At 44.0% G+C, this 25,507-nt stretch overlaps 2 protein-coding genes across 2 annotated transcripts; one reads left to right on the top strand and one right to left on the bottom strand.

The window, feature by feature from the left end:
• Positions 1-11: 11 nt before the first annotated feature.
• MYNN (myoneurin) lies at positions 12-12,031 on the top strand. The gene is made up of 8 exons (XM_063167350.1): positions 12-60; positions 648-943; positions 2,412-3,217; positions 4,809-4,968; positions 6,032-6,210; positions 6,551-6,634; positions 7,059-7,145; positions 8,299-12,031. The coding sequence occupies exons 2-8, from the start codon at positions 678-680 to the stop codon at positions 8,565-8,567; spliced, it is 1,851 nt and encodes a 616-aa protein (XP_063023420.1). The 5' UTR covers positions 12-60; positions 648-677; the 3' UTR covers positions 8,568-12,031.
• Positions 12,032-13,946: 1,915 nt separating this feature from the next.
• On the bottom strand, positions 13,947-21,943 carry LRRC34 (leucine rich repeat containing 34). Its single transcript, XM_063167351.1, has 10 exons — positions 21,399-21,943; positions 20,438-20,559; positions 20,215-20,279; positions 19,494-19,577; positions 18,369-18,497; positions 17,040-17,135; positions 16,269-16,423; positions 16,021-16,176; positions 14,836-14,962; positions 13,947-14,584 (listed from the first exon to the last, which is right to left on the bottom strand). The coding sequence occupies exons 1-10, from the start codon at positions 21,512-21,514 to the stop codon at positions 14,381-14,383; spliced, it is 1,254 nt and encodes a 417-aa protein (XP_063023421.1). The 5' UTR covers positions 21,515-21,943; the 3' UTR covers positions 13,947-14,380.
• Between the last annotated feature and the right edge of the window lie 3,564 nt (positions 21,944-25,507).

The raw sequence follows: 25,507 nt of genomic DNA, 5'->3' as shown, positions 1-25,507 counted from the left end.
GGCGGCGTCAGCGGGACATGGCGGCCTGAGCGCGGCGCTCAGCCTCTCTCCGCTCCGCAGGTGCGCAGGGGCCGCGGCCTCGGGCCGGGCCCGGCGGGGCCGGGGGGCGCGGGGGGACAGCGGGGCCGGGCCGGGCGAGCCGGGGAGGGCGCTGCGGGCGCCGCGGGCTCCGTCCCGTCCGGCGGCGGGGCCGGGTCGGGGGCGCCGCGGGGTCGCGGGTCCCGCTCCCTGTCCGCTGCCGAGGCGGCCGAACCGCGGGCCCGGGGCCGCGCCGGCACCGAGCGGGGCCCGCTCCGCAGCCCCGGTGCCGCTGCCCGGGAGCGGCCGCCCCGCGCACCGAGCGCCGGCCGGTCCGAGCCGCGGGCCGCTCCCCGGGGCCGGGTGTGACACGGTGTGACAAGAACCGGGCTGAGCCGGGCTAATCCCGGGGGGGCCGGGAGCACACGGGCCCTGCCCGCGCCCCCGCGGGAACCGCAGCGCCCCGGCTCGAGCAGCAGCCACCATCGCGCTGTGCCTGCTGCTGCCCGGCTGTCCTGAGTGAGCACCGGCACGTCCGGACACTGACTCCGTTACGGGGTAAAAAAGGTGAGTATATATATAAATATATCTTGCATATAAATTGATTTTTTTCCCTTTTGCTTTCGCAGATCAGGAAGTGTCTGCAGCGTGTTGTCAAGATGCAGTATTCCCATCACTGTGAGCACCTGCTGGAGAGGCTGAACAAGCAGCGAGAGGCCGGATTCCTCTGCGACTGCACCGTGGTCATCGGGGAATTCCAGTTCAAAGCACACAGGAATGTGCTTGCCTCCTTCAGCGAGTATTTCGGGGCCTTTTACAGAGACGCATCTGACAACAACGTTGTCTTGGATCAGACTCAAGTGAAAGCTGATGGATTCCAAAAGCTCCTGGAATTTATTTACACAGGAAACTTAAACCTTGACAGGTAACATGCTCTTAAAGGGGAATAGGGAAATATAAACTTTGTGATAAGGCAGAACTGGATTTTTTGTAATGAGGTCTGGAGAAAGAAATAGCAGTGGATGTGATGAATATTGACAACTTGAATTTCATCTGTTTGTATGCTTTAAAATACCCCATGACATGTGAGTGCCAAAATAAAGGTGTGTTGTTTGATATTTCACCGACTGATAGTTTCAGTCTCGTGCTGTTTCTGTCTGCTTTGGGGGAGATTAAACATTCTGCATGATTACCAGGAGAGGGAAGGACAAGTTTGTGTCTGGGGGTGAATTGCAGTAGTCCTTTTTATCCAAAAACACACAGGAACTGTGAATGTGGTAGAGACCTACGTCTGAGGGATGGATGAGGATAAGCACAGTTTTAAGAGTCACGTTTGTTAAAATTTGCATGATCTGTTACTTAAAATTTTATATTACATTGTCCAAAAGGAGTCACAGAAAAAGTCTTTCCCCTCATTACTGCTTTGACTTTGTGCCTGTTGTGCTGCTTCACATACAATGAGGATGATTTTTTCTTTGCAGTGCCTTTTTCTCAGCAAAAGAGATTTATCTCTCATGAGGAAGGTGTGGATACTTAGAAGTACCAAGTCCAGGATTTTTACTTCTTTCTCAATGTCTGATGTCAAATGCAGACCTAATGCAGGGTACTTGATGTCCATCTGTCCATCTTGTACTCACATAGTACTAAATACTGAAACAGTTGTACTCATATGGGGAGTAATTGTGGCAAGTTGTTTATTGTTAGAATGAGGTTGTTTACCACAAATTTCTCTTTAAAGTGCTGTAAATCCATAAATGCACTCATGGTTTGTGTTGCCCCCTTTTCCAAATCATTTTTTCCTGAACCATCAAGGCGTGTGTGGCAGGAACTGAAAAATAGAGTGTGGTGGTTTAAATGAGGATTTCCTTGGTATTACTGGTTTCTGTGTGCAGCTGACACAGAATTAAGGCTGTTTGCAAATCGTTTTATAAAACAAGATTAATACCTGCCATGGAAGTGCTGAGGTGAATGCACTGCCAGTGAATTACCTGAGACCTTGGCCAGGAGGTTTATGAAACGGTGTTTTTATGTATTTTATTTTCCAGTGTTTTGTCCCTTTGTGCTGTTATTTCTGAGCTGTTTGGACCAACAAGCCCATGTCTGGCCTCAGCACCTTACAAGTTGACTTTTAACTTAAAATTCTACAAGAGGCATGTAACTAAAATAAAGTCCCCAGTCTGAAGGTCTGCAGACCCCACTAGACACAGACCTGCAGTTCAGGAGTAACTGACATTTTACAGCACTGAGAAATTAAATGTTGCTGTGTGTTCTCAAAGTTACATTTTCTGACAGTACAACTCTTCTGCAGCTCTGTGTCTGTTTGTGATGCAGTTGGTGCAGAACAAATGTTTACTTTGTCCAGAATGTTTCACCCTGGTCTTGTTTCCTTGCAGCTGGAATGTGAAAGAGATTCACCAGGCTGCCGACTATCTCAAAGTAGAAGAAGTGGTCACTAAATGCAAGATCAAGATGGAGGACTTTGCTTTTATTGCTAATCCCTCTTCCACAGAGACATCCAGCATCACTGGGAATGTTGAAATGAACCAGCAGACCTGCCTCCTGACTCTCCGAGACTACAACAGTCGGGAGGAGAAGGAGGATAATGCTGCTGCAGAGCTGGTTCCACCCCAGGCAAAGAAAGCAGCTCTAGAAAAGAAATCTCCTCAAGCCAAAAAGCGAAAGAAGAATTTCAGCCCCCCCAAAAGCGCGGAGAACAAATCCCTGCACTATCAGAACGAGGTGGCTGAGAACACATCCTTTGAGATGTTTTTAGATGCAAATAAGCTGGCCACCCACATAACAGAGCAAGCTGCCCAGGGCAGCGATAACTCGGAGCTGCAGCTGGCAGCCGTGGTGGAGAGCGAAACGCTGGCGGCGCAGGATATCCTGGCCCAGAGCATGGCAGCCAAACAGAAACGGGGCAAACCTCAGCAGAGCTGTGCCCTGAAGGAGCACTGCATGTCCAACATAGCCACTGACAGGGGCACTTACCAGCTGGAGAGCTCGGGGGAGGAGCTGGAGCAGAAGTTCTCCAAGGCCAAGCCGGTGTGCACCACGTGTGGGAAGGTGTTCTCCGAAGCCAGCAGCCTCCGGCGGCACATGAGGATACACAAAGGGGTGAAGCCCTATGTGTGCCAGCTCTGTGGGAAGGCCTTCACCCAGTGCAACCAGTTGAAAACACATGTAAGAACTCACACAGGTAAGCCGCTGGCTGTGTCTCGTGGGCTGTGAAGGCCTGGGATCACACACAGCCTGAGAATGCAGGAGTAGAAAGATTCTGACTTCTTCCTCTTGAAATTTTGTCTGCTGTTGCTGTGCATGCAGGGGTAAACCCAAATAGCATGAAATGTTTCAGCATTTTTCAGTACTAAATCATAGTTTCAGTAGCTAGAGACGACTTTATGAGTCTGAACATCTTGATTTCTGAAAAGACTTAGGAGAGTTGGCTGTCCTTTAGCTCTGTAGAGTGGTGGAGTTGCCAAAAACCACTTCAGTAGAGCATGAAAAGCGAGCTGTGCTTGGTACAAGAATTTCTGTTGTTTTTTTCTAAACTTCAAAACTTAATATATGTTTGAGAACAAGAGTGGGAAAGAATTCAGTCTTATAACTTGTCCCATAGGGTCTTCAAAAAAGGTAGGAGGTGGACTGAATTACTGCAACATTTAGGATTTTATTTTGTAGATGTGCAGCTGAAATGTGTGATGGTGTTATAATCCCTGCATTCAGTAGCATTACCAGGAGCTTGTGTCATATCAAGCATCCAGGAGAAATCACTTGGAGCACCTAAACATTTTAATCCAGCATGTCTGATTTAAAAAGGTGATGAACAATTAATTGGGAAGATGCAGGGGAGAAGTCCTGTGCTTGTCTTTCCATATGTTCTGTATGTTGGAAAGTTGTGAGCAGAGGTCACAGTTTTTCCAGGAAGCTGTGAGAATGTAGGAGATGTTGAGGGACAGCTGCAGGAGAACATCCTGCTCTCCCTGTTCACCTAGGGAGAGTTTCACATTCTGTCAGTCAGGGTCTAAGCAAAGATTCACACACTAAGTGGAGCTTGACTGCAGGATTCAGGCACAGTGCTGGTAGGATTGCTGGCTGTACTTTGTACCTCTGAGGGTATTGTCCTGGGAACTTTTGCAAGAGTGGGGAGAGAATTCCATGCTGTTAGTTGCTCAATGGCATGCTAGATGTCTTTCAATTTTACTTTTGAAGTTTTTATGTACCCTCTGTACTCAATGAGATTTGATTGGGCACTGCACAGAGTGGCAGAGAAAGGCATTTTATACTTTCCAGGACTGCAGAGTTGCACAAGCCCTTACAGGAGACAATTCACCACTAAGAGGACATCAATAGAGAAGTACCTGTAACATTCTACAGTAGACATTAATGAGAAATTAGTAGTGTATACAACTGTATGTTGAAGACCTGTTGCTGTTGGACAAGCAAGAAAAAGCAGATGATTTGTTCATTTTAAATATTCAGAATGTTGAACAGACATAACCAGCAAAACCTCTGAAACTGAAGTGGCAGCATTCTTAAAATAATGTGGAGAAGCTGGCACTATTAAAAACATTATTACTTTTTCTTTTTCTCCCAACATAATGTGTTAAAAAATAGTCCTGTTATCCTCTGTGTTCTAGCACGTTCCACTTCAGTGGACTGATTACAGGATTTTCCAAGATGTTATTTGTAAGAAGTATTAGAACAGATACCTGAGCTTTGGTCAGGTCATGGATTGCAAAGCTTTCTTATGTAAATACAGAGAGCACGAGGGTGTTGTTTTTCACCAGGGGAGAAGCCATACAAGTGTGAACTGTGTGACAAAGGCTTTGCCCAGAAGTGCCAGCTGGTGTTCCACAGCCGGATGCACCATGGAGAGGAGAAGCCTTACAAATGTGATGTCTGCAACCTGCAGTTTGCAACCTCGAGCAACCTGAAGATCCACGCCAGGTAGGCACAAGTGAGATCCTGCCAGTGCTTATTCTTGGGTTTATTTAAACAGAAGCATTTACTCCAGTGTGAGTAAGAGTTACAAATGAACGTGATTTCTGCTTCTTTTCTCGTGAGACTTCTCTCACAAACAGAATAATTATATGGGTGTACTTGCTCATTAAGGAGGAGATTTGTGCTGCATGAATGTACAGCCTGAGTCTGGTATCCTTCTTTTAAACTGCTTGTAGCACCAGAGAGGAGAGAGTTCTGTGGTGGGAAGTGAGAGAAGTTCTCACTGTTGTCTGCGTGGGGCTTTTGGCAGTTTTGGCAGGAGCAGGAATGATATTCCCATGTTAGGAATCATCATCTTAGATTTCAGCACCCTGAAGTGCAGAGCACGCTGAGTTCCCGTGGTGCATGTCACCTGAGCAGGGCCTTGGTTTCAGTCCAGCTGCCATGGGAACCATGGATGTGCCATGAGTTCTGCTCCCGGGACCTGGCGCTCACACCAAGCTCAGTTGTCGCCTGTTTGCTGTACCCCGGAGTGGTGGCAGGAGGAGCAGGGGACAGAGCCCTCCCTGTGGCTGTCCCTCAGCCTGGGTGATGCTCATGTGTAGCATCCCATGAACTCTCCCAGCTTGATCAATCCACAAGCCCTGAGCCCTGGAAACATTAACTCCTCACCACAGAGTCATCCCTCCCAAAGGGAAAAACAATCTCTCCATGGACTTGGTATCACAACTTCCTTGGGTTTCTCCTTCCCCTGTCACTGGCTTGGTACCCCTGGAGACCAGGCTCCTCTGCCCACCCCTTAGCCCCGCTCCCCCTTTATAAGCTGCCTGCTCCACGTGGTTTTCCTCTTTCTCTGGGTTTGTCCTTCAGTGACAGTGTTACTCTGCTGGAATAAAACCTTGCAAAAGAGCCTTTCTTGCCTCTATGGCTGAGCCAGCTGCAGTGAGTGTTGAGTGAGGTTTGACTGCAATGTTAACTCAGCCTTTCCACAGGAGAGGCTTGCTGGGGACAGGCAGCAGCACCCACCACTGTCGCTGCCACATTTTGACTCGGGGCCGTGTTGTTGCAGGAAGCACAGCGGGGAGAAGCCGTACGTGTGTGACCGCTGCGGGCAGCGCTTTGCGCAGGCCAGCACGCTGACGTACCACGTGCGGCGCCACACCGGCGAGAAGCCCTACGTGTGCGACAGCTGCGGCAAAGCCTTCGCCGTGTCCAGCTCGCTCATCACCCACTCCCGCAAACACACAGGTACCACGGGCTGCTGGGGAGGAGCACGAGCCAGAAATCCCCCGTGGCGTTGTCACCCGGCTCCTTCCTCGTGTTGTTTTTCCTCTGATTCCGGTTTTTGTCCCGTTGGATATTATCTCTGTTTCATTTCGTTTTGTTCTTGATGTGTATTCTGGTTTATGTATTTGGGCTAGGTTGATAAGGAAGTGAGTTTTTTGGGAGGTTGTGGTCAAACTAATCGGTGCTCAGATTTGAATATTGGCACCTGGTGTGGCCAATGAAGACATGGATATGCCTCTGAGAACATAGGGGGTCAAACCATGACAGTACTGAAATAACAATGTGCTTGTGTTTCCTTTAGGAGAGAAGCCATATATCTGTGGCATTTGTGAAAAGAGTTTTATTTCTTCTGGAGAGCTCAATAAACATTTTCGGTCCCATACAGGTCAGTTTTCAGACAAGCTCCTTCCTGCACCATAAATTATAATCCACTTTTACACTTTTGCCTTTAAAATGCACTGTATTGGTCTGTACTTGAAAGTAGAACAGTTTCTTAATTTATGTATCTCTGGGTTAACATAATGCAAAGAAAATATTCAGTAATTTTTTTAATTGCCTTCAGAGTAGTATCTGTGCCACAGCGTAGGTGTTGATGTATGGTCGAGGCTTTACTTAAAATATTTGTGTCCTCTTGCTTTGTTCTAAACTATTATTCTGGAAATAATTTTATTTTAATAGAGACACAAACAAAATAAGAGCAACAAAGTTGTATTTCAAAGTAGAACATTGAAATCTGTTACCCTATGTCTCTAACTGTATTTTTTTTTCCAACATCAAGATTGTTCTCACTGCCAAACCATTTTTTCCAGGTGAAAGACCATTTATCTGTGAAATGTGTGGAAACTCCTACACAGACATAAAAAATCTTAAGAAGCACAAAACAAAAGTTCACACAGGTAAGTTCCTTGTGCAAAGAAAGGTTAAGAAACCACATCAGCTCTTTTTTCTTCCATGCTGAATAAATATTTTTGCTCATCCAGGGCTAAAATTAGAAAACAAAGGAATTTGGTTAGTAGTTGTTTTTAGGGCCAAAAGCATCCAGCCTTGTTCAGCCCTGGCTCCATACTCCTTGTTCTCTGTCCATCCTTGTGGATTGACCATAAATGCCTTGCCTGTGGCATATGGAAGGGGGAATAAATGGTGTCTGTGTACATCTGGACTGGGAGGGAGAGGGTGAGAAAATGATCCATGTGCAGAGACAGCTTGGAATTTAGGAAAGCCCCAGTGCAGCAGGAAGCCAGTGCTGAGGGCAGGGCAGCACTGAGTGTGGAGAGGGCCTGGCAGAGCTGGAGGGGTGATGTGGGAGAGCTGCCAAGGCAGGCTTGCTCCTGGAGAGAGACAGCAGGCAGCCAGGAGTGCCTCAGCCCTGGAATACCAGACTTTGGAGCATGCTTTGGCAGAGGAAGGGTCAGGTATCTGATGTGGCTTAGTCACAGAGCCACCCAGGAGCAGTGGCTGGCTGCATTCCAGCAAAAAGGCAGCAAGGAATCCACTAAAAGGGTGTCAATTAGGAGTAGAAGGTAATTTTTTAAGTGACTGGATAAAATCTGTAATGTATCCAGCTGGCACGGAGTTTAGAAGTGTTGTCTTCCAAAGAAGCTTACAGACAAATGATACTTTGTACACTGCTGTTTCAGTTAAAGGAAAATGCTTGGATGTGGCTCTGCTTCTGAGACTTGGGGTGGAAATCTCAAGGAAACTTCCACAATTACATTTTCTCCAAAGATACTTTGTTCACTGTGATGTTAAGGGTTTGTTAGGTTCTGTATCATGCCAAGTAGAGATCAGGTTGGAATGCATCATCCTTCAGTTGTCACACTACAAGCAGCAGCAGATGTGATTCCCAGTGCTCATGCTGTACTTACAGCTGGCCTGGCTTTGCAGCACATGGAAGCACCAATGTCCCAGCTGCCCAGGCAGCCTGTGACACACCAGGTGTTGGCTCTGACAGTCATTGGGAAGGGAATTCACAGAATCTCTGCACAAGCATTCAAGCATTTGAGCATTTCTTTCTGGGCTTTTTTTTTTTTGTTGTTGTTGTTTCCACAGGACCTGAAACTTCTCCCGATTCTACTGCACTTGATAATTCTTTCAACGAACAAGAATCCATTCAGAGCCAGAAAAGTCCTTTATCAGAGTCCATAGATGTGAAACCCTCTGAGATGTCTTTAGCACTTCCTCTCCCCATTGGGACAGAAGACCATCAGATGCTGCTCCCTGTGACAGGGAGCCAGTCCCCTTCATCAGAAACTTTACTGAGATCTGCTGTGACAGGATATTCAGAACCTCAGTTCATTTTCCTGCAGCAGTTGTACTGACAGAGCAGTGCAGAGCCATCCAGGTAGTTTGGTAGTGAACTTGGAAATGTTTGGTAAGATGAACACAAACAACCAGTCATGCTCTCTGAATTGGACATGTTCTTTGTTTTCCTCTGTGTAAAGACACCTGTAAGACATTTCCATTGTGCAGTGCTGGATTGTGCTAATCTACAATCAGATTTCTATTTGTGATTAGCACTGATTTCCAGGAGGTGATTCTGGCAACACACCTGCCTTAAGAATTCTCTGTTACATATGTTAATGTACTTTGGAGTTCTCTTCCCATGCTCCTGCTGATTTGATGTGTCACAGTGTCATTTGAGAACAGATATTTTAAGCCATAGTTGATAGTTTAGGAAGATTAACCCAGAGGTGTAGGGAGAAATCATAATTTGGATGTATTAGTAAGCTTGAACTGCAAGGTGCTAGAATGGTCCATGGTGAGGGCAGGTCAGTGCTCTGCTGAGGTCCTTGCAAAGATTTGCTGCTGGCTGCCAGAAGTGTCATCTTCAGGTGGAGCCTGACCAGAGGGAAAGGTTTGGGTGTTATTTTCCTGACAAGAAAAGTAAAGGAGGGTTAATTTTTGTCTGAAGTGTGGCGAGTGGGAGGGTTCCAATGGCATGGATACTCCTGGGTCTTCTTTCCAACAAATTGCCTTTGTTTGTTTGTTTGTTTGTTTGTTTGAAGTGAATCCAACATTGTTGTATCTTGTCCCAGATTTATTTTTCACATCCTTAAAACACTGTGGGTTTGGCACAAATAGCAACAAAAGGAGAACTGGGACATGCATGATGTAGATGAGGTGAAAAGATGCAGTGAGTTCATTAGTGAGGCATGAATCAGAGGCTGATAATCCTTTTTTTTCTTTGCTATAGTGCTGCTTCTTGTGCTAGACAGGAGGTACAAAAGAGGAGATAAATCCTGCCCTTCACTGTGAAAATAATAAGTGAACACTACATGAGGAGGCATTGAAGAATAATACAACAGAGCAGATTGATATTCTTCCAGGAGAGATTTTGTTAGAGTTTGACTGATTTGTTTTAATTAAAGTTTTTTGTATTGCTTTACCTCTCATGTCACTTGCCCACAGTAACTGCACAAAACTGGTACCTAGCAAGGCCCAGCTAAAGACTTTATTACTAGCAACAGACATATTTAAAAATCAACATTTTAATGTCTTGGTAGGGTCATAAAAGACTAGGTGACAGTAGAAGTACTTTTCTACTTCATTTTGCCAGTTTGTGCCACTAACAGTTGTAAGCATTATTTATGTAATCATCAGACAGTAATGAAACAGTCATGATACTGTACCAACAATGCATTTAAAGCTGTCCTTTGTTGGTTCTTTACTTGGTGCTAGCATTTATTTCCACCGATGCCTTTGTCCAGATGCTGAGAAATAGAAGAGTGTAGAAGATACCTCTTAACTGATTCCTATCTACGTGGAGTAATAATTAATCTGCACCTTAACTAAACAGACTTGTGAAAAATTTCTTGAAGGATTTCATTTAAAGAGTCTGAAAATTGTCCCTTGACTCCTGAGTGTGACTGTAATTTTTTTTCTCTTCCTCCATGTCTGTATTTGTGAAATAATAGACCTTTTGCTGCTTTGTGTTGATCATTTTAGTATGGGGCATGTCCATAACCTGCTGCTTGGTCACATTTTATGCTTTAATAGATGGCAGATTTGCTGATGGAGCCTACCATGGGCAGCAGGAGTACAGCCATGTTCAACAGGAACATCCCTAATGCAGGAATCTCTCACACCGTCCCCATTTGTGATAGTTATTGCAGGGCCTTTAATTTCCCTGCTTGTCTGTCCCACAGAGCTTATGAACAGCTGATGTTCATCATGCTGGCAAAAGACAAAGGATAAAGTTCTCTGGTGTTTTATTTTTGGCATTTCCCTTTGTCTCTCTTCTTGTCTCTTTCAGTTCTGTTGTTGGTGTAGCCCCTGAGGGATTCCTCAGCCTTTTAAGACCGAAGAACCACAAAATTGGGATCTTGACTGTGTGTAGCTTGTACTAAGCTTCCTCCTTGCTGTCTCTCTCTGAAGGTAGAGCAGAAATCTTGGCATAGATATAGGTTTAGTCATGAAAACTGAGAAAGTAAATGCTGTACAACTGATAACTTGCGTATTTAAACAGCTTTGGAAGACAAATTAATGATATGCTGCTGGTGCCTGAGGAAAAGCAGCTCAGGATAAACATCCAGGAGAAATGACCAGGAGAGAGAATAGCTCAGGAGAGAAACCTAAACAATAACTACATTCCTACGTAGAAAATGCATTCCATAACAGTGTTTGTTTGGACTGGTTTTATATTTCTAAACTTATAGCTTATTACTGTATTCTTAGATTTCAGACTTTTTTAAAAAATACAGTGCTTAGATTTATACAGGATTTGTTTAGATACTTATAACAGTAACAGTTGCTTTATTAGTCATTTAGTTTTCTTTATAGACAAGAAGATATTCATTATTTTTTACAAGACAACAATTTTAACCTTTCTTAATAGAATACACAGGCTTGTAGTTTTGTCTTGGAGCAATAATTTAGTGACCTGCACTCTTGAGTCCCCATCTGAAAATCTTGATTTTTATCCTCATCTTTCGTGAAGATATCTCAGCTGCTGAGGTATGATCTCTACCAACTGTATTCATTTACTAGAATATAGATTTTAAATAAATAAATATATAAATATATATATATATATATATATTTGTAGGTGTGTTCAGGCTGTAGGTCTGAACCTACACCTGTACTTTTGCCAATAGATGCATGGAAATCAGCTGCACATGTAAGTCCTAGGCTTAAGGGTTCTGGGTTCATTTTGAAGTACAAGGCTTATAACAGTATTGATAATTTCTGTAAGGGATTAATATGGGAGAGCATGGAATCTTTTTAGGCATGTGTCCTTGCAAAAGAAAAGAAGAAACTTCAATAATTCTATGAAGAGTAATACAAAGAGTATGACATGTTTTGTCACACTGCTGTTTCAGTCAATTTTGCGCTGAAGTTGGTGCAAGTTTTGCCTGAATAGCTTATCTGCATCTCTAAGTCTAAATTGACTGTTTGGAAGTACTTAGGTGAGAATAGCTCCTTATAAGACATCTACTTCTAAATTAGTGCCTCTAAGTGGGCACAAATGACAAACTTTTTGAAATCATGTGCTACAAAACAATTTTCAAGTACAGACAAGTCCCACATGAAGGATTTCAGGGCTGTGATCCCAGAGAGGCTCAATAAGCCTTGCAGAGCTAAGTTCAGACAAGGACTAATAACTGATTTTTTTGGTTAAATTATTTTTAAAGTATCTGCCATGTATATACAATTTTTCCTCTGTTATTTGTATATACCTCAACTCTCAATTTTATAATTCCCTGGGAAGGGAGGGAGTTGTACATATTTAGCCTGAAGTGTTTTATGTTAGACTTTAATAAACTTGTTTTATAATTTTCCCTCACCTTGTGTCTCCTGTTTATAACTGCAAAGGGTAGCAACAAAAGCAGGAGGGAACCAGTCAGACACAATCCCTGTCACCACCCTGGCACAAGGACCCTGGAGCCCACATTAGAATTTGGGGGACCTCTGCTGCACCCCTGCCCTGCTGGATCAGTCACTTGCCTTCATTTGCCTCCCCTCTAAAACTGGGGGGAAATGCTGCCTTTCAGCAAGGTACAGTGAGATCTAGAAGCTGAAAAAATGGTTTTCAGAGCAGGATTATGCTTGCTTTAGCCTTTGAATTACTCAGAAGAACATGGCAAAAAGAATCTAGCCCATGTAAATTCACTCATTCCAAAGAACACAAGATACATCTTCTAAGAATTTCAAGGTCAGAGGAAGGAAGAAATAAAAGTCTCTGGCATGGGCTTCTTTAAGCAATACAGGGTTTTGCACAAATGATTGTTTTAGTATGCAGGAAGCTGTTTATACAGAATTTGGAAGGAATTACTCTGCAGCCCTTTCTTACAAAAGAATATCAAAGAAAACTGTAACACATGAGCTGTTTTTATGGATATTGTCAGTAATGAAGAGGGCTTTATGGGCTGAACAAGCTGCTGTTAAACAAGGGTTCAGATAGAGTGCAAATACTTCAAACACACACCAGCACTTTCAGATGCCATTTTACCTGATATATTTTGACTGTGATATTGTTGCCATCTTATCACATCATTAAAACCAAAATACTGCTGATGATTGAGTTGGATACCTGTTACCACCTTAGATTAACAGATGTCATTTATACAAGTAAATTAAGACTTAATTTGAGCAGTGAAATTGGAGTGAGCTTCATATACCTGACAAGGGAAAGAAAGATACATAGAAAAAAATACCTGAGTCTTGTAGTGGTGTTTTTAGCAAGAAATCCTGTCACCAGTGTGTCAGTGCTGACACTATCAGAGTGTCACCTGCAATGATCCAGAGCAGCAGCACACAGAAAGGTACCAACACAGGCTTATCTAATTATTTCAAAATTTAGGAATTTGGAATTATTTTAGGAATTTAGGAAAAATCTCATAGCAGATTCTTCTCAAACCACCTTGTTTGGTGTATCCCCAACTTTAGTTCTTGTTGCTGCATCCTTCCTGCTGAACAAGAGTTAAAATACCAGCTCCTCTCTAGAGCTGGGTGTTCACAGGGTGATGTATGGACTTTGTGCTGCAGGCTGGGAGGGCCCTGTGCAGGTGTGCAGAGCAAACATTCCTGCTCTGGGCTTATCCCTGAGGATACCAGGGGCTCTTGGAGCAAGAACCTGAGTAGTTTGTGTTTGGGGGTGGGGGCAATGAAAAAAAAAACAAACAACAAACCTACCAAACAACAACAAACCTCCACCTACACCAGCTCTCACAACTGCCCTGGTCATTTCAGCTGGGGAAGAGGTGTCCAAATGTCTCCTGTTCCTACACTACCACAGTGATAATGCAGAGAAAACACAGCAGCAGTTACACTGCTGCTTCCCAGCTATTTCTACTGAAATTACTTTCTTACATTTTTCCCCTCTTGCTGTGCTCTTGTACCTACACTCACAGATCATTCTGGTACTTTATGCCAGTATTTAACAGGCACATTTAGAGTGGCAGAGAATTGCATTCATGAAAGGCTTGGAGCAAACCTCTGCTGTCCTGTGACTTTTCTGTTTAGGAACATAAATTAAGTCACTTCCACAGGAATGAGCAGAGTGAATGGAAAAAGGAAACCAGCAGAGTGATTCCCAAGCTTACACAAAGTCTGTCCAAGCCATTACACAATGTTTACCATTACATGCATCTGTTGTCTTACTCATGTGTAGGAATTGTCACAGGGCTATAATGATACAACTGTTTAGGCAGTTTTCATGAGATGAGAAGAAATTATGGCATCAGATTTGGTGGTGGTTTAAAAAAAGTCACTATTGGAAGACCAAAAGGATGCAATTGCTTAGGAAGAGTTCATGGAGAACAGTGCTAACAAATGGATTTACCCAAAGCTCTCAGCTTCAGCAGGAATCTGACTCTGCAGGATACCTGATCTGCTGCCCAGCAGCAGTCCTGGGTGTTGCTTTTGTCAGTCTGCTCTGCCTGGGTACAAACCTTTTCATAGTTACAGACGTTTAATAGATTGAGCATGACTTAGTAACAAACTTTGAGGTCATTTCTTGGATACTTTCTCTTTGTTGCCATTTCAAGCCGGTGTAGATTCCTCCAAGACTCAACCCGCGAAGAAACAACGTGCAGCAAGTGTGATACTGATATAACAACCTATTTTACTAGAAACCAGGTAGGGAAAGCTCAGGCTCGGGGCGGGTTCCGGGGGTGCCCGGGGTGCAGGATCCTCACAAATACTCCGAGACAGGGACGATTTCCAGGCTGGCGTTGGCAGCGCCGGGGGCCACGGCGGCGCAGCGCGGGCTCCAGTAGCGGTGCTTGGCCAGCCCGTGGGACAGCTCTGCCAGGAAAATCTCCCCGTCCACCTTGTAGGGAGCCACGTCCGTGCAGTCCGGGTGCAGGCGCTCCACCGCCATCAGCTCCGCGAATGCCTGGAGGGAAGGAAAGCGGGGATTTAACAAGCGGTGCTCCCTTTGAAGGCTCTCACATGGCACTTCGTCCTTCCAGAGTGCTGATATCCAGGGAGGCTCGTCCCAGCACCACCATATTGTAACCACATTAAAAAGCCCAGATAAATCAAGTGTCTTGTTCACTAATTGCTGGACTCTTCCCAACAATAGAAGGACAAATTAGAGCAATCGAACCCCAGCCTTCTCAGGTGAGTTCAGAGCCAAACACTTACTGCACAGGTGCTTCTGTCAATTTTGTTCCCCCAGATGTAAATATGGGAAAGTGTCATGTTGGAATGCATTGCCTGTGCAAGAGCTACAAGTCCTCTGCCAGTTATATTGTTGCTTACAACAGACAACCTAGAAAACAGAGAAAATGTGTGCCAAACAACAGAATTCCCATATCTGGGTTAAAAATAAGAATTTAACCATGAATTAGTCTTATTGTTATATATAATATGTAGAGAGAAATTTTATTTATAATATAATAATTTATTTGTATAAAAGCCAGTCCTACTCTAATATCCTTTTCAGGTTGCCAAAGGCAGCTGGCCTCTGGACTTATTCTATTTCTCAAAGCACTTTCCTGACTCTTGCAGCCAGGTTGTTCACTACTGAGTTCTTCAGTGTCAGTGACTTTGCTGCATGGTGGCCAGGTCTCATCTTTAGTCTGCTTTGAAGCCCAAGCCTTGGCATTTATCCAGGCTAAGCTTTGATCTTTGTGGAGTGGCAGTTATTTTTATATTAGTGAACCTGCGAGGCTTTCAGAGGCATCTCGCAGCCGCCACCTCCTCAGTCTGCTACTTAAAACTAATGGCTTCAGGTAACACCTTTGATCAGCTTTCATGTCCTGCCGGCGGGGGTTTAACGCGGCTGCAAAAGACACCTTGATGGAGAGATTACAGCTCTTCTGGGTTCACCCGGAAGCGAACTTAAACAGAGGATTTTCTTAAGTGTTGGAAGATCAGAACCAACAAATATAGTGCCTTATCCCAGCGTGGAATCTGATTATCTCAAAAATCTGAAGGCCTGCAACTCTTGTTTTCGTTTGCGCACCACAGGGACCTGTGCTTCAAAGACGCAGAAAGAATGAGCAGATCAATGGTGTCACCCTCTCAGAGTGACTGTGAAAGCTGTGAGAGCTCTGAGCACACCTGGGGCTCACCTCCAGCACCCCAGGCTGTCTCACAGGTCTTGGAGCAGCTCAAACGGCAGCAGAGACAATGCTTGGTAAAGAAATCCCACCCAGTCACTCACAGGTTTTTTTCCCCAAGAAAGAAAAATTGTCTAAAACATTTGGAACTTCCTGACTTTCCTATTTTGATCAAGATGAAGACACAGAGCTGTGATGCATTTCAGGCAGTGCAGAGTGCAGGTTTCTCACCTGCAGTCTCTGGGGGAGCTGTGCCAGTACTTACGCCTTCAGAGTCCTGTTCCGCGTGGCCAAGGTCTCACTCAGGTAAATGATTCCAGCATCCTCTATTCGGTTTGCATCAAGATCCAGGATCTCCAGGGTATGGTTCTTTTTTAGTAGCTCTCCCAAAAATTTAGCACCATCACAGATGATGTTATTACTAAAAGAGAGATGCACGTTTTAAGGTTTTTTTTTTTTTTTTCAGTTGCTAAGAAAATGAGTTTCTAATGTGCCACATTTAATCACTCTCACCAGCTAAGGTCAAGGTATCTCAGGGTGGAGTTTTCATACAGGGCATCACACAGTCGCTCTACACCAAAGTTTTTCATTTCATGCTTGCCCAAATGTAGTTCCACAAGAGAAGAATTACTCCTCAGCATCAGAGCTATATGAACTGTGGTCTCTTCCTAGAAACATACACCCAATTTTATTAATCTGGACTTTAGGGTAAGATACAGTTGTGCCTCAGTAAAAGGGAGTTATGCAACTAACTGCAAGATCTGGTCATCAGTAGTGTTGATCATTCTATTCTGTATATTGTATAAAAACAACCACAAAATGACATGTTATGATAAAGTTAAAAAATAAAATTAAAAAAAAAGGAAAATACTATCGAGATATTTGCAGTTTTACAGTACTGTCTACATCCCTGCAAATATCAGTGAAGCATCAACATTTAATTATGTCTAATCAGTTTCCCTCCCTGCTATTCCTCTTAAAAGACTGAGTCAATCTTTGCTAACATGTAAAATTATTTTGTAATGATGGTAATTATCTAATACAAGAATGAACTGGTCACAGTTTTTTCTTGGTCTTGGAGATATTTTCCAACCTTAAAGGTTCTGTTGATTGTATGCAAAAGAAACAGGACTTCTATGGGAAAAAATATGTCCTGCCACTCTAAGACAAAGGAAGTTTGTTCAAAATTGTCCTGTTTAGTTCAGAAAAAATGTCTACAAATACATCAGTACTGACTTGACTAATGCCCCTCTCTCTGAGCTGACTCCACAGTCACTCACATACCTGTTGGGTGGATAGCAAAGGACGATTGAGGTTTATGGCTTTGAGTGATTTGTTCTGAGTCAGGGCTATGGCTGTTGCTATCAGACACCGCAGGCCCTGGAAATGAAAATAAATTCTTTATAAATTCTTTAGAGAAACATGTTCAGTGTATAGATCAAGCTACCAAATTGCCATTACTATTATTCCTGCCTTCAGCTACTCTGGAGGTAGAGAGATGGGACTACTGGAGGCAACTGCTTACAGACACATAACAGATTTTCTGATAATACCAATGCCAACTGTCTATGGAACAGCAGACTGAAATTAGACTAAGCAGTACAAATGATTCAGCAACTCAGAGAATGAAAACCAAGAATAATGGATCTGAAAAATACTTGTCCATTCAATTGATCCTATATTTTGATTTCCCTGATTTATGAGGCAAAATCAGCTTATGTGTGTTACCCTAATATTTATCCACCAGGTAAATTCATATTTAGTATGAATTGGGCAAATTTTGATTTTTTTTTTTTTTAATATCCTTCTACTTTGCCCTCAATTTTATGTTTATGCTACTTTTCAAGTAGGCTGGGCTGTACCCAAAGCCATCTCATTTTAAACCAGCTCTATCAATTCCCTACCAAGATTTTGAATAAATCCTACACTGCCTACACTTCCCTTTTTCATGTATTCATAACACCTTCACACTTTCTGAGGGCTATTCCCCCTTCTGGCTCAGAAGCAAATCCTGAATTTCCAGGAGACAAATGTATGCTTTTAAAAGCAATCCACAACCTCCTGAGTCTCCCTGTGCACAGTATAGGAAGTGGCAGTGCCCAGCTCCAGGAGGAACCACATTGTCCAAGAGTAAATTGGGTGCTTTTCTACTCAATTCAGCTCTGCTGTGCTTATGTCCTTTATGGGCAAGCTCTGAGAGGAGCAGCAGAGCTATGATGAGTGACTTTCAGAGGTTGCAGCACTGCTCACTTTAGAAGGAAGAGATTCTCCTTCTAAAGGGAATGAGAAGTCCATTCTTCAAAATGAATTACAGGACTTAGCTCAACTGAAAGAAGCAGCAGAAAAGAAAACCTCAGAAAATGTGCAAGCCAAGCACTTGAATTCCTAGAGAGACACAGTGGCTCTAAAATATCCCCAGTTCTGACTTCACAGGTGCTTTATGCAATGTGCCTTTCCCAGCACACATTGCAATATTGTATATTCTGTTACCTCTGGCTGTCACAAAATCAATGACAACAGATGGCATTTCCCCCTAATTAAGCACTGCAGGACCCTTGTAATACCCTTGAAAGATTTATGTCTTATTGCTGATAATTTTACTGGGTTACTCACCACATCACAGTCTCCAAGATCCAACTTCTTTAAGGTTGAGTTAGTTTCTAGCATTGAAACAAAAAACATCCCACCTTGGTTTCCTATTTTGTTTCCAGTCATTCTCAGGTGCACAAGACTTTGATTGTTCTAGACAAAATTAAAAAAATATATATATTCCTTTAAGATGGTCTGCAAAACCACTCTGTCCTGTTTTTTAATGTGAATTCTGCTGGTTATCACATAGAGACAAAACAAACTTCCAGAAGAATTGTGTCCAAGTGGTAACACTGGCTCAGCTTTTGGCTCAGACTCCCCTCAGGGGCAACAAATATGAGAGCCTGCAAGCAAAACAATTCTATTTGAAAACTTCTGTTTCTCCAAAGTTCACGAATTTCATCACACTCATGAAAATAATCCAGGCAAATATTTCTTCCTAAATTGGCATCTGAAATGCAAATTGCCTTAATACTAATTTAAATCTGGTAAGCCTTGTATGAGCCCAGCATTGTACATCTACTGCACAGCCTTAGTGTTTTGGAAGCCTGTCAGATTTAGTTGAAATCAGTTCAGGGTTCAAAGACTGTGAAGGAGGAAGAAAGAGCTCATGTGACCCTCCTTTCACAAACACAACAAATCTTCCACACAAGCCTCATTTCCTTGGGAAACCACATTAAAAATAACAAACTTGGGTTTGTGGTACTGCTGTAAGGCAAAGTTTTGAAAACATGCCTCAGACATCTTGAATCAAGACAAATATTGATGTCAAAGTACAGGCTAATTTGATTTAATTTTTGGAGGAAAAGTAAGGAAAAAATGATGGCATTATATATCCTGTAGCATAGCGTTTTTCACACAGAAAAACCCAGCTGCAATAGTTGTGCTTTTTATAGACAATTATGTCTTTTTCTAGATAATGAATTGTTAATGGCAGCACAGGGCAACTTTCTCTTGTGTGAAATCTGATTTCTGTAGTGTGCCTTGGGAAACCAGGCAATCCCTGTGACACAGCAACATGCTGAATGGAGCAAAGACAGAGGCTCCTTTCAGCCAGCTCTGATGTTGGCAGCACAGCCAGTACTGGTCATCAAAAGCAAAAAGATTAAAGGAGATGCCATTGCCTAAATCTCCCAGGCAAATACTCACACGGAGTGCTCCTGCTATCAGCTCTGCCCCACTTGTGCCAATGTCATTGAACATCAGGTTCAGATACTGCAGAGTGGAGTTTTCCTTAGGAGCAAACAAAGCAGGAAGCAATGAGAGGGTTTTTTCCCAAAAAACTGTATTTTCCAAAAAGGAGATACACATACAAAACTCTGCCCTTTGCAGCATTTCAGGCTGTTCATGAGTTGGAGAAGTAGTTAAAGAATCCCAAATTATGTCAGGGATAAAGGCAAGGCATAAAACCTGTCATGGGGCCTGAGGAACTACCCAGGAACCCTGTGCATGAAGCAGGTGGCCAAGCTCAGATGCACAAATTCAGGCATTTTGTGAACCTAACAGTGCCCCTCAAATTCTAGGAACACAGGCAGAGGGTGACAACTCACTGTTTTCCACCTGTATCCCAGTGCTTACTGTGACAAAAAGACTGCATTAAAATTCCCTATGTTTAGGTCTATAAAAAGGCTAAAAGAGATTATAAAATAGCTGAAACAAGGGCACTGGCACAACCATTACCCCCTTCGTTGAACTGAACTGTGAGCCTTCTACCAGAAATTAAAAATCTCCACAGAGAATACAACCTGAGGTTCTAGTGATAGTCAAAGTTATTAGAATTTTGCCAAACCAGCTTATTCTTGTCCCCAATATAAATATTACTATAGACAAATAAATTACAAGTTGCTGAAAGATAAACATCTCTTGGCACCTGGAGGAATAATGCCATGATCTCTGCTCCAACATCAGTCAATAAATTATAGGCAAGATCCAAACCTGAAAAAGATGAAGAATAAGGAATGTCACAGATGCATATCTACATTGAACTGATCTCTGAACAAAAAGAAACAAAGATGAACTAAGGCTGAAATCAAGACTGATCTTGTTTTCTTGTATTAGCACAGCAATGTCAAACACACAGGGAAAAACCTTACCTGTGACAAAGGGAGCTTGGCCTAGGACAGAGACAAGAACTGCAAGATCATTATCTGTAACTCTTGGCACAGGCACCAGATGATTATTTCCAGCTAATTTTAATGTGATTCCTTTTGTACTTCTGCAATAACATAAAAATGGAAGAATATGAGGAGAAGTAAAATTATAGAGAGAAATGAATTCCCTCTCCAGATCAGAGGTGTGCCCATGCCTGCCCTCCCTGGAGCTCTTGCACAGGGTTATCTGCTGCCTCTGCTGTGGTAACACCACCTCAGCAGTGCCTTGCTGAAGGCACTGCTCAGCACTGAAAGCAGGAATAACCAAGATGAGGAGGAGATGGAAATAAAGATTATCTCAGAGGTTACCTCTTCATCATCTTTTTACTTGTCCTCTTTCCTTTATTTACTTTATCCTGCCCTCAGGATCAAAACATGACACAAACCATTTAATTTTCTCAGTTTTTTCCCCAAAAAGGACAATTAACTTTGATCCCAGCACCATCCATGAGAAGAAGCAGTACCCAAACCCTTAAAGAGAGAGAATTTAGGTGGTTAATAACTTGGCAGGATTCAGAGACAACTCAGGGAAGCATGACCAGCTGGAAGGTAACTGAATGCAGCTGAGGCTTTTAAAACTGAGGAGTGAGACACAAAGAAGGGAGTTAGGATGACTAAACACAGGCTTTGGCTTCTTTAGGGGACAGAAAGGCACCTTCCTGTACATTTTTCACTTTTTTTGATTTCACTGCTTGTAAAGCTGCCCAGAAAGGATATATAGCTACAAACTTCTGCCAAGATGATGTCAAGATGAGTCAAACCAGAACTTCAGCAGTAAATGTTAAATTTGATTTGTGTTTAAGCCTGAAACTGCATGAACTTTGTCATATTTCAATTCCTCATCCTGCTACCCCGTTTAAGGCTTTCAGAAGCATCTGAAACACCCCGTTTGTTATTTTCTTACATTTCATCGTTTTTATCAGCTTCTTGAAGCACACGAGCAATGAAGGGGTTTTCAGGCTGGCTCAAATTTTGACAGGCCTCCATATAATGCCGGTGAAGATCTGGAGCAACCGCCATGACCTGCTGGAAAACAAAACCAAGTGTTATTGTATCATTTTGGCAGCCTAGCAACCAGAAGAGATCTGCATAGCAATACAAGTGGGCTCGGTCTGGAAAGGGTTACAGCTTGTGGTTTGGAGTAACAGATACAGGAAAAGCATGAGGAAAACGCTGGGTGTGTTTTCAATGTGCTGCAGTTGGTTAGAGCACCGTGCTAGAGCACCAAGGCGGGCCATTCACTTCAGAGTTTAACTCGATTATTCTCCTTCCAGCTCAGCCTATTCTGTAATAAACTCAGAGATAAAAGTATCTGAGATGATAGAGAAGCGATCCCTGGGGCAGCTGAGCCCTGCAGGCCTTACCTGAGCTATGCCCACCTCTCCCTTGTCCCCAGCTCAACCCGCGGTGAGTTCGGTAACCGGGGCTGCTCCGAGCTGGGCTCGGTAACGGAGCCCGTTCTCTGGGCGGGTGTCCCCAGCCCGTTCTCAGGGAGGGTGTCCCCAGCCCGTCCCCAGGGAGGGTGTCCCCAGCCGATTCTCAGGGCGGGTGTCCCCAGCCCGTTCTCCGGGCGGGTGTCCCCAGCCCGTTCTCAGGGAGGGTGTCCCCAGCCGATTCCCAGGGCGGGTGTCCCCAGCTCGTTCTCAGGGCGGGTGTCCCCAGCCCGTTCTCAGGGAGGGTGTCCCCAGCCCGTTCTCAGGGAGGGTGTCCCCAGCCGATTCCCAGGGCGGGTGTACCCGGCCCGTTCTCAGGGAGGGTGTCCCCAGCCGATTCCCAGGGAGGGTGTACCCGGCCCGTTCTCAGGGCGAGTGTCCCCAGCCGATTCTCAGGGCGGGTGTACCCGGCCCGTTCTCAGGGAGGGTGTCCCCAGCCGATTCCCAGGGCGGGTGTACCCGGCCCGTTCTCAGGGCGAGTGTCCCGGGCCGGCAGCAGGAGGCAGCGGGCAGGCGTTGCCAGGAGCCCCCAGGGTCCCTCCCCTGTGCGGGGCTGAGCCCCCGGTGCTGCCCAGACCCTGGGCACGGAGTTGGTCTCCGAGGAGCCTTTGCAAAGCTGTCCATGGTTACACGGATCAGCTGCTCCTTCAAAGATTCCTGCGCTGGCCCTTTCCAGCAAATAAATCCCTCTGGTGGTTTCAGCGCTGCCCTCCTGGGCAGGAGGGGATGGGCTGCATTTTCCTGCACTGCAGCACCGCCAGGAGCTGCTGCGCTGGGTCTGTCTCGTAATCTCCTGCACAAACTTCCCCCAGGTTTGAAGAATCTCCCTGACACAGGGCGCTCAGACTGTCTGGACAGCCTGGAGAAGATCCAACACCAGCTCTGCTGCTGGGCCTCCCTTTCCAGTGTTTGTGTGGGGAACACCACGTTACACATTGCACCACCTTACACGTTAATCAGTGTCAGGATGCTAGATCTCACTGAAAAACGCTTTGATGCTATTCCTAAAGGAATGTGCACTATGAAAAATGTATTCGTTCCTTTGTTTTACTTTATATTTCATTGATACCTCCCTTTTGCACAATCCAAGTTCTCCATTACAACCAAGTGTCGCTTTTCCCCACGACACTGAGAAGGGACATTGCACTAGTGCACCCCAAGCCTGGGTTCCTCATTATTGCTGGCATCTCAGAATTCAGGCAGAAAAAAGCAAGAACGTGGAAACACTGACCTTTGTGTTGAATCATAAAGATGGAATCCTGACTGGAGGGACTGCTGCAGTTTTTTGCATCTTTTTTTTCTGCGTACACTGGGAAAATAAGAGCTGCATTTGCACAGAATCAATATGTCACAGAGTGAGCAATTTAAAAATGGATGTGATATTGTTCATGTCTTTAACTCCATGAACATTAGCTGTTCATTTGATAATGAACAATTATGCGCCCCTGGGCTTAGGTTAGTGTAAGAGTTTTCATAAATATCCTTATTTTGGGCCTCAGAATACGCTTTCCTTTTTATTTAATGCAATGCTTTTCTCCCAAGGATTTTTTTTGGTGCAGTTTTCTTCTTGAAGGTTACATTTACAGAAGTAGCAATTTATGCAAAAGACTCACTTTCAGATTTCATTAATTTAAATTGCTCTCTGCTGCACTGTGCATACAAAGGAAAAGAAGAAGCAGACTAATGTTTCTGCTAAGAAATAAAATTAAACCCATAAGAAATCTTTCCAGCACAGGAAACAACACAGATGTCTTTGCCAAAATTTCCACCATACTGTGAGGTATAATGTGACATTAATGAGCAGAATATTCTGTGTTCATCTATCAACAGTAATGCAGCTCCACAGAATTTTCTTAGGAGATTTCTTCCCTAAAAACAAAATTCCAAAGATTACTATTTAATTGACATAATATATCATTTTAATGACTGTGTCTAGATACCTGTGGAGGTGAAGGAACTGAAAATTTTAAATGCCTCAACCTTTCTGAAAATAAATTTAGTATCTTTCCAAAGGAGATCTTTCTCCTGGAGTCATTTATACTCCAGGAAAGATTATAGGTGGGACAAGATAAAGGAATTAAATTTCTGCCAGAAGACATAAGCAAATTGCAGGCAGGAACAATAGAAGGGGCAAGATCTTTTTCAGCTGCTGCATGGAAATTCCCTGGACTTCAGCTGCTCCCAAATGCAGGACTGAAGGCACTCTTAATCTCTTTAGGTACCGGCTGCAGCATCAGGCCAGAACTCTCAGAACAGGAATAATATCAAAGCTCAGCATTTAAAACTCCTGTTGTCTCTGTGTTTAGTAATGATCCCAACAACATCAGAGTTTATAAACCTTACTTATGCACTTTATATCCAGAAAGGATCAGTACCTTGGAAATATGTTTGGAAATATGGAACAGGATTCCAGACAGGCCCCACCAGGACCTGGATTACCATCCTGTCTTACAGAGCTGTATAAAGCTGTTTGAAAGTATCTCCACACTTTGGCAAAACCGTTCACTGATGTTTTGACAATCTGCAGTTACAGCACTTTGAATGACTGCAAGCTGTCACTGCCTTAGTGGTACTGCTCATGTCTGACATGGCTTGGTGACATTTGGGATGTGTCTGTGTATGGGAGGCTTATTTGAAAGCAGTGGGTCTGCAGGATGCAATTTCTGCCATTATTCTGGTCCTGACACATCATAACTCCCTTATTAAAAAGAACCATGACAAACATAATATTGCTACAATTCTTGCATGCCAAATTTCTGTGCAATCATGTCTTTCTACAGCACTTGACAGGCAGACAGCTGTTTGTCCTAGACACAAGATGTCCTTGTCTAGATTTTATTCTGTACTGCTCAGCTACACTTTAAGCCCCTGAGTTTCATCTGCAGTGCACACAGAGCATGGAGCTAGACTGTGCAGGTTCAAAATGCAGAGTGGGTGGGAGCAGAAGCCTTTGTTCAATTCAGCTGACAGGTCAGAACCACAGCGCTGCTCTCCCTCCCCTTGCCTCAGGGAAGGTGGTGCATCCTGAGGGAGTTGATCAGAACCAGAGTTCCATCTGTAGGTAGTGCTCTCTGAATCTGCATCCAGGGCATGGGACTCATTTCTGTTTGGCTCTTGATTGATACTGAAATCTCATTAATATGCTCACTGGCAGGAGAGAGCTGGGACTGCAGCAAAGTGGGACGGCTCTGTTCTGATTTTCCATTTCACTGGGTAACTGAGGCTGTTTCGATTGTTTGGAAATGTCTGATGAAATTTTTTCACTCTAAGTGAAGGCAAAGAGGAACAGAGAGAAGGATGAATCAGAAACTGCCAAGGAGGAAATCACTGGAAGAAAGATTTCTGGGCAGATTGGCAGATTAAGAAGATTTTTAGTAGTGGTGATAAAAGGAACAAAAGCTTTTTAGTGGCACAACTGGCATGACAGAATAATAAGAGGGCAAAGACTGAGCAGGGGGATCGGGGGCAGGGGAGAATTTGCCAGCAGTGGGTCTGTCCTGGGCTCTGGAGCTGAGAATGAGGAATCCAGCTATGAAACAACAAGAAACCCCAACACTGAACTTAAGTTCAGTTAGGAAGA

The sequence above is a fragment of the Melospiza melodia genome, chromosome 12, assembly GCF_035770615.1.
Source record: "Melospiza melodia melodia isolate bMelMel2 chromosome 12, bMelMel2.pri, whole genome shotgun sequence".
Taxonomy (NCBI): domain Eukaryota; kingdom Metazoa; phylum Chordata; class Aves; order Passeriformes; family Passerellidae; genus Melospiza; species Melospiza melodia.
Note: the sequence above shows the minus strand (reverse complement) of the source record. Positions and strands in the feature narration are given on the sequence as shown.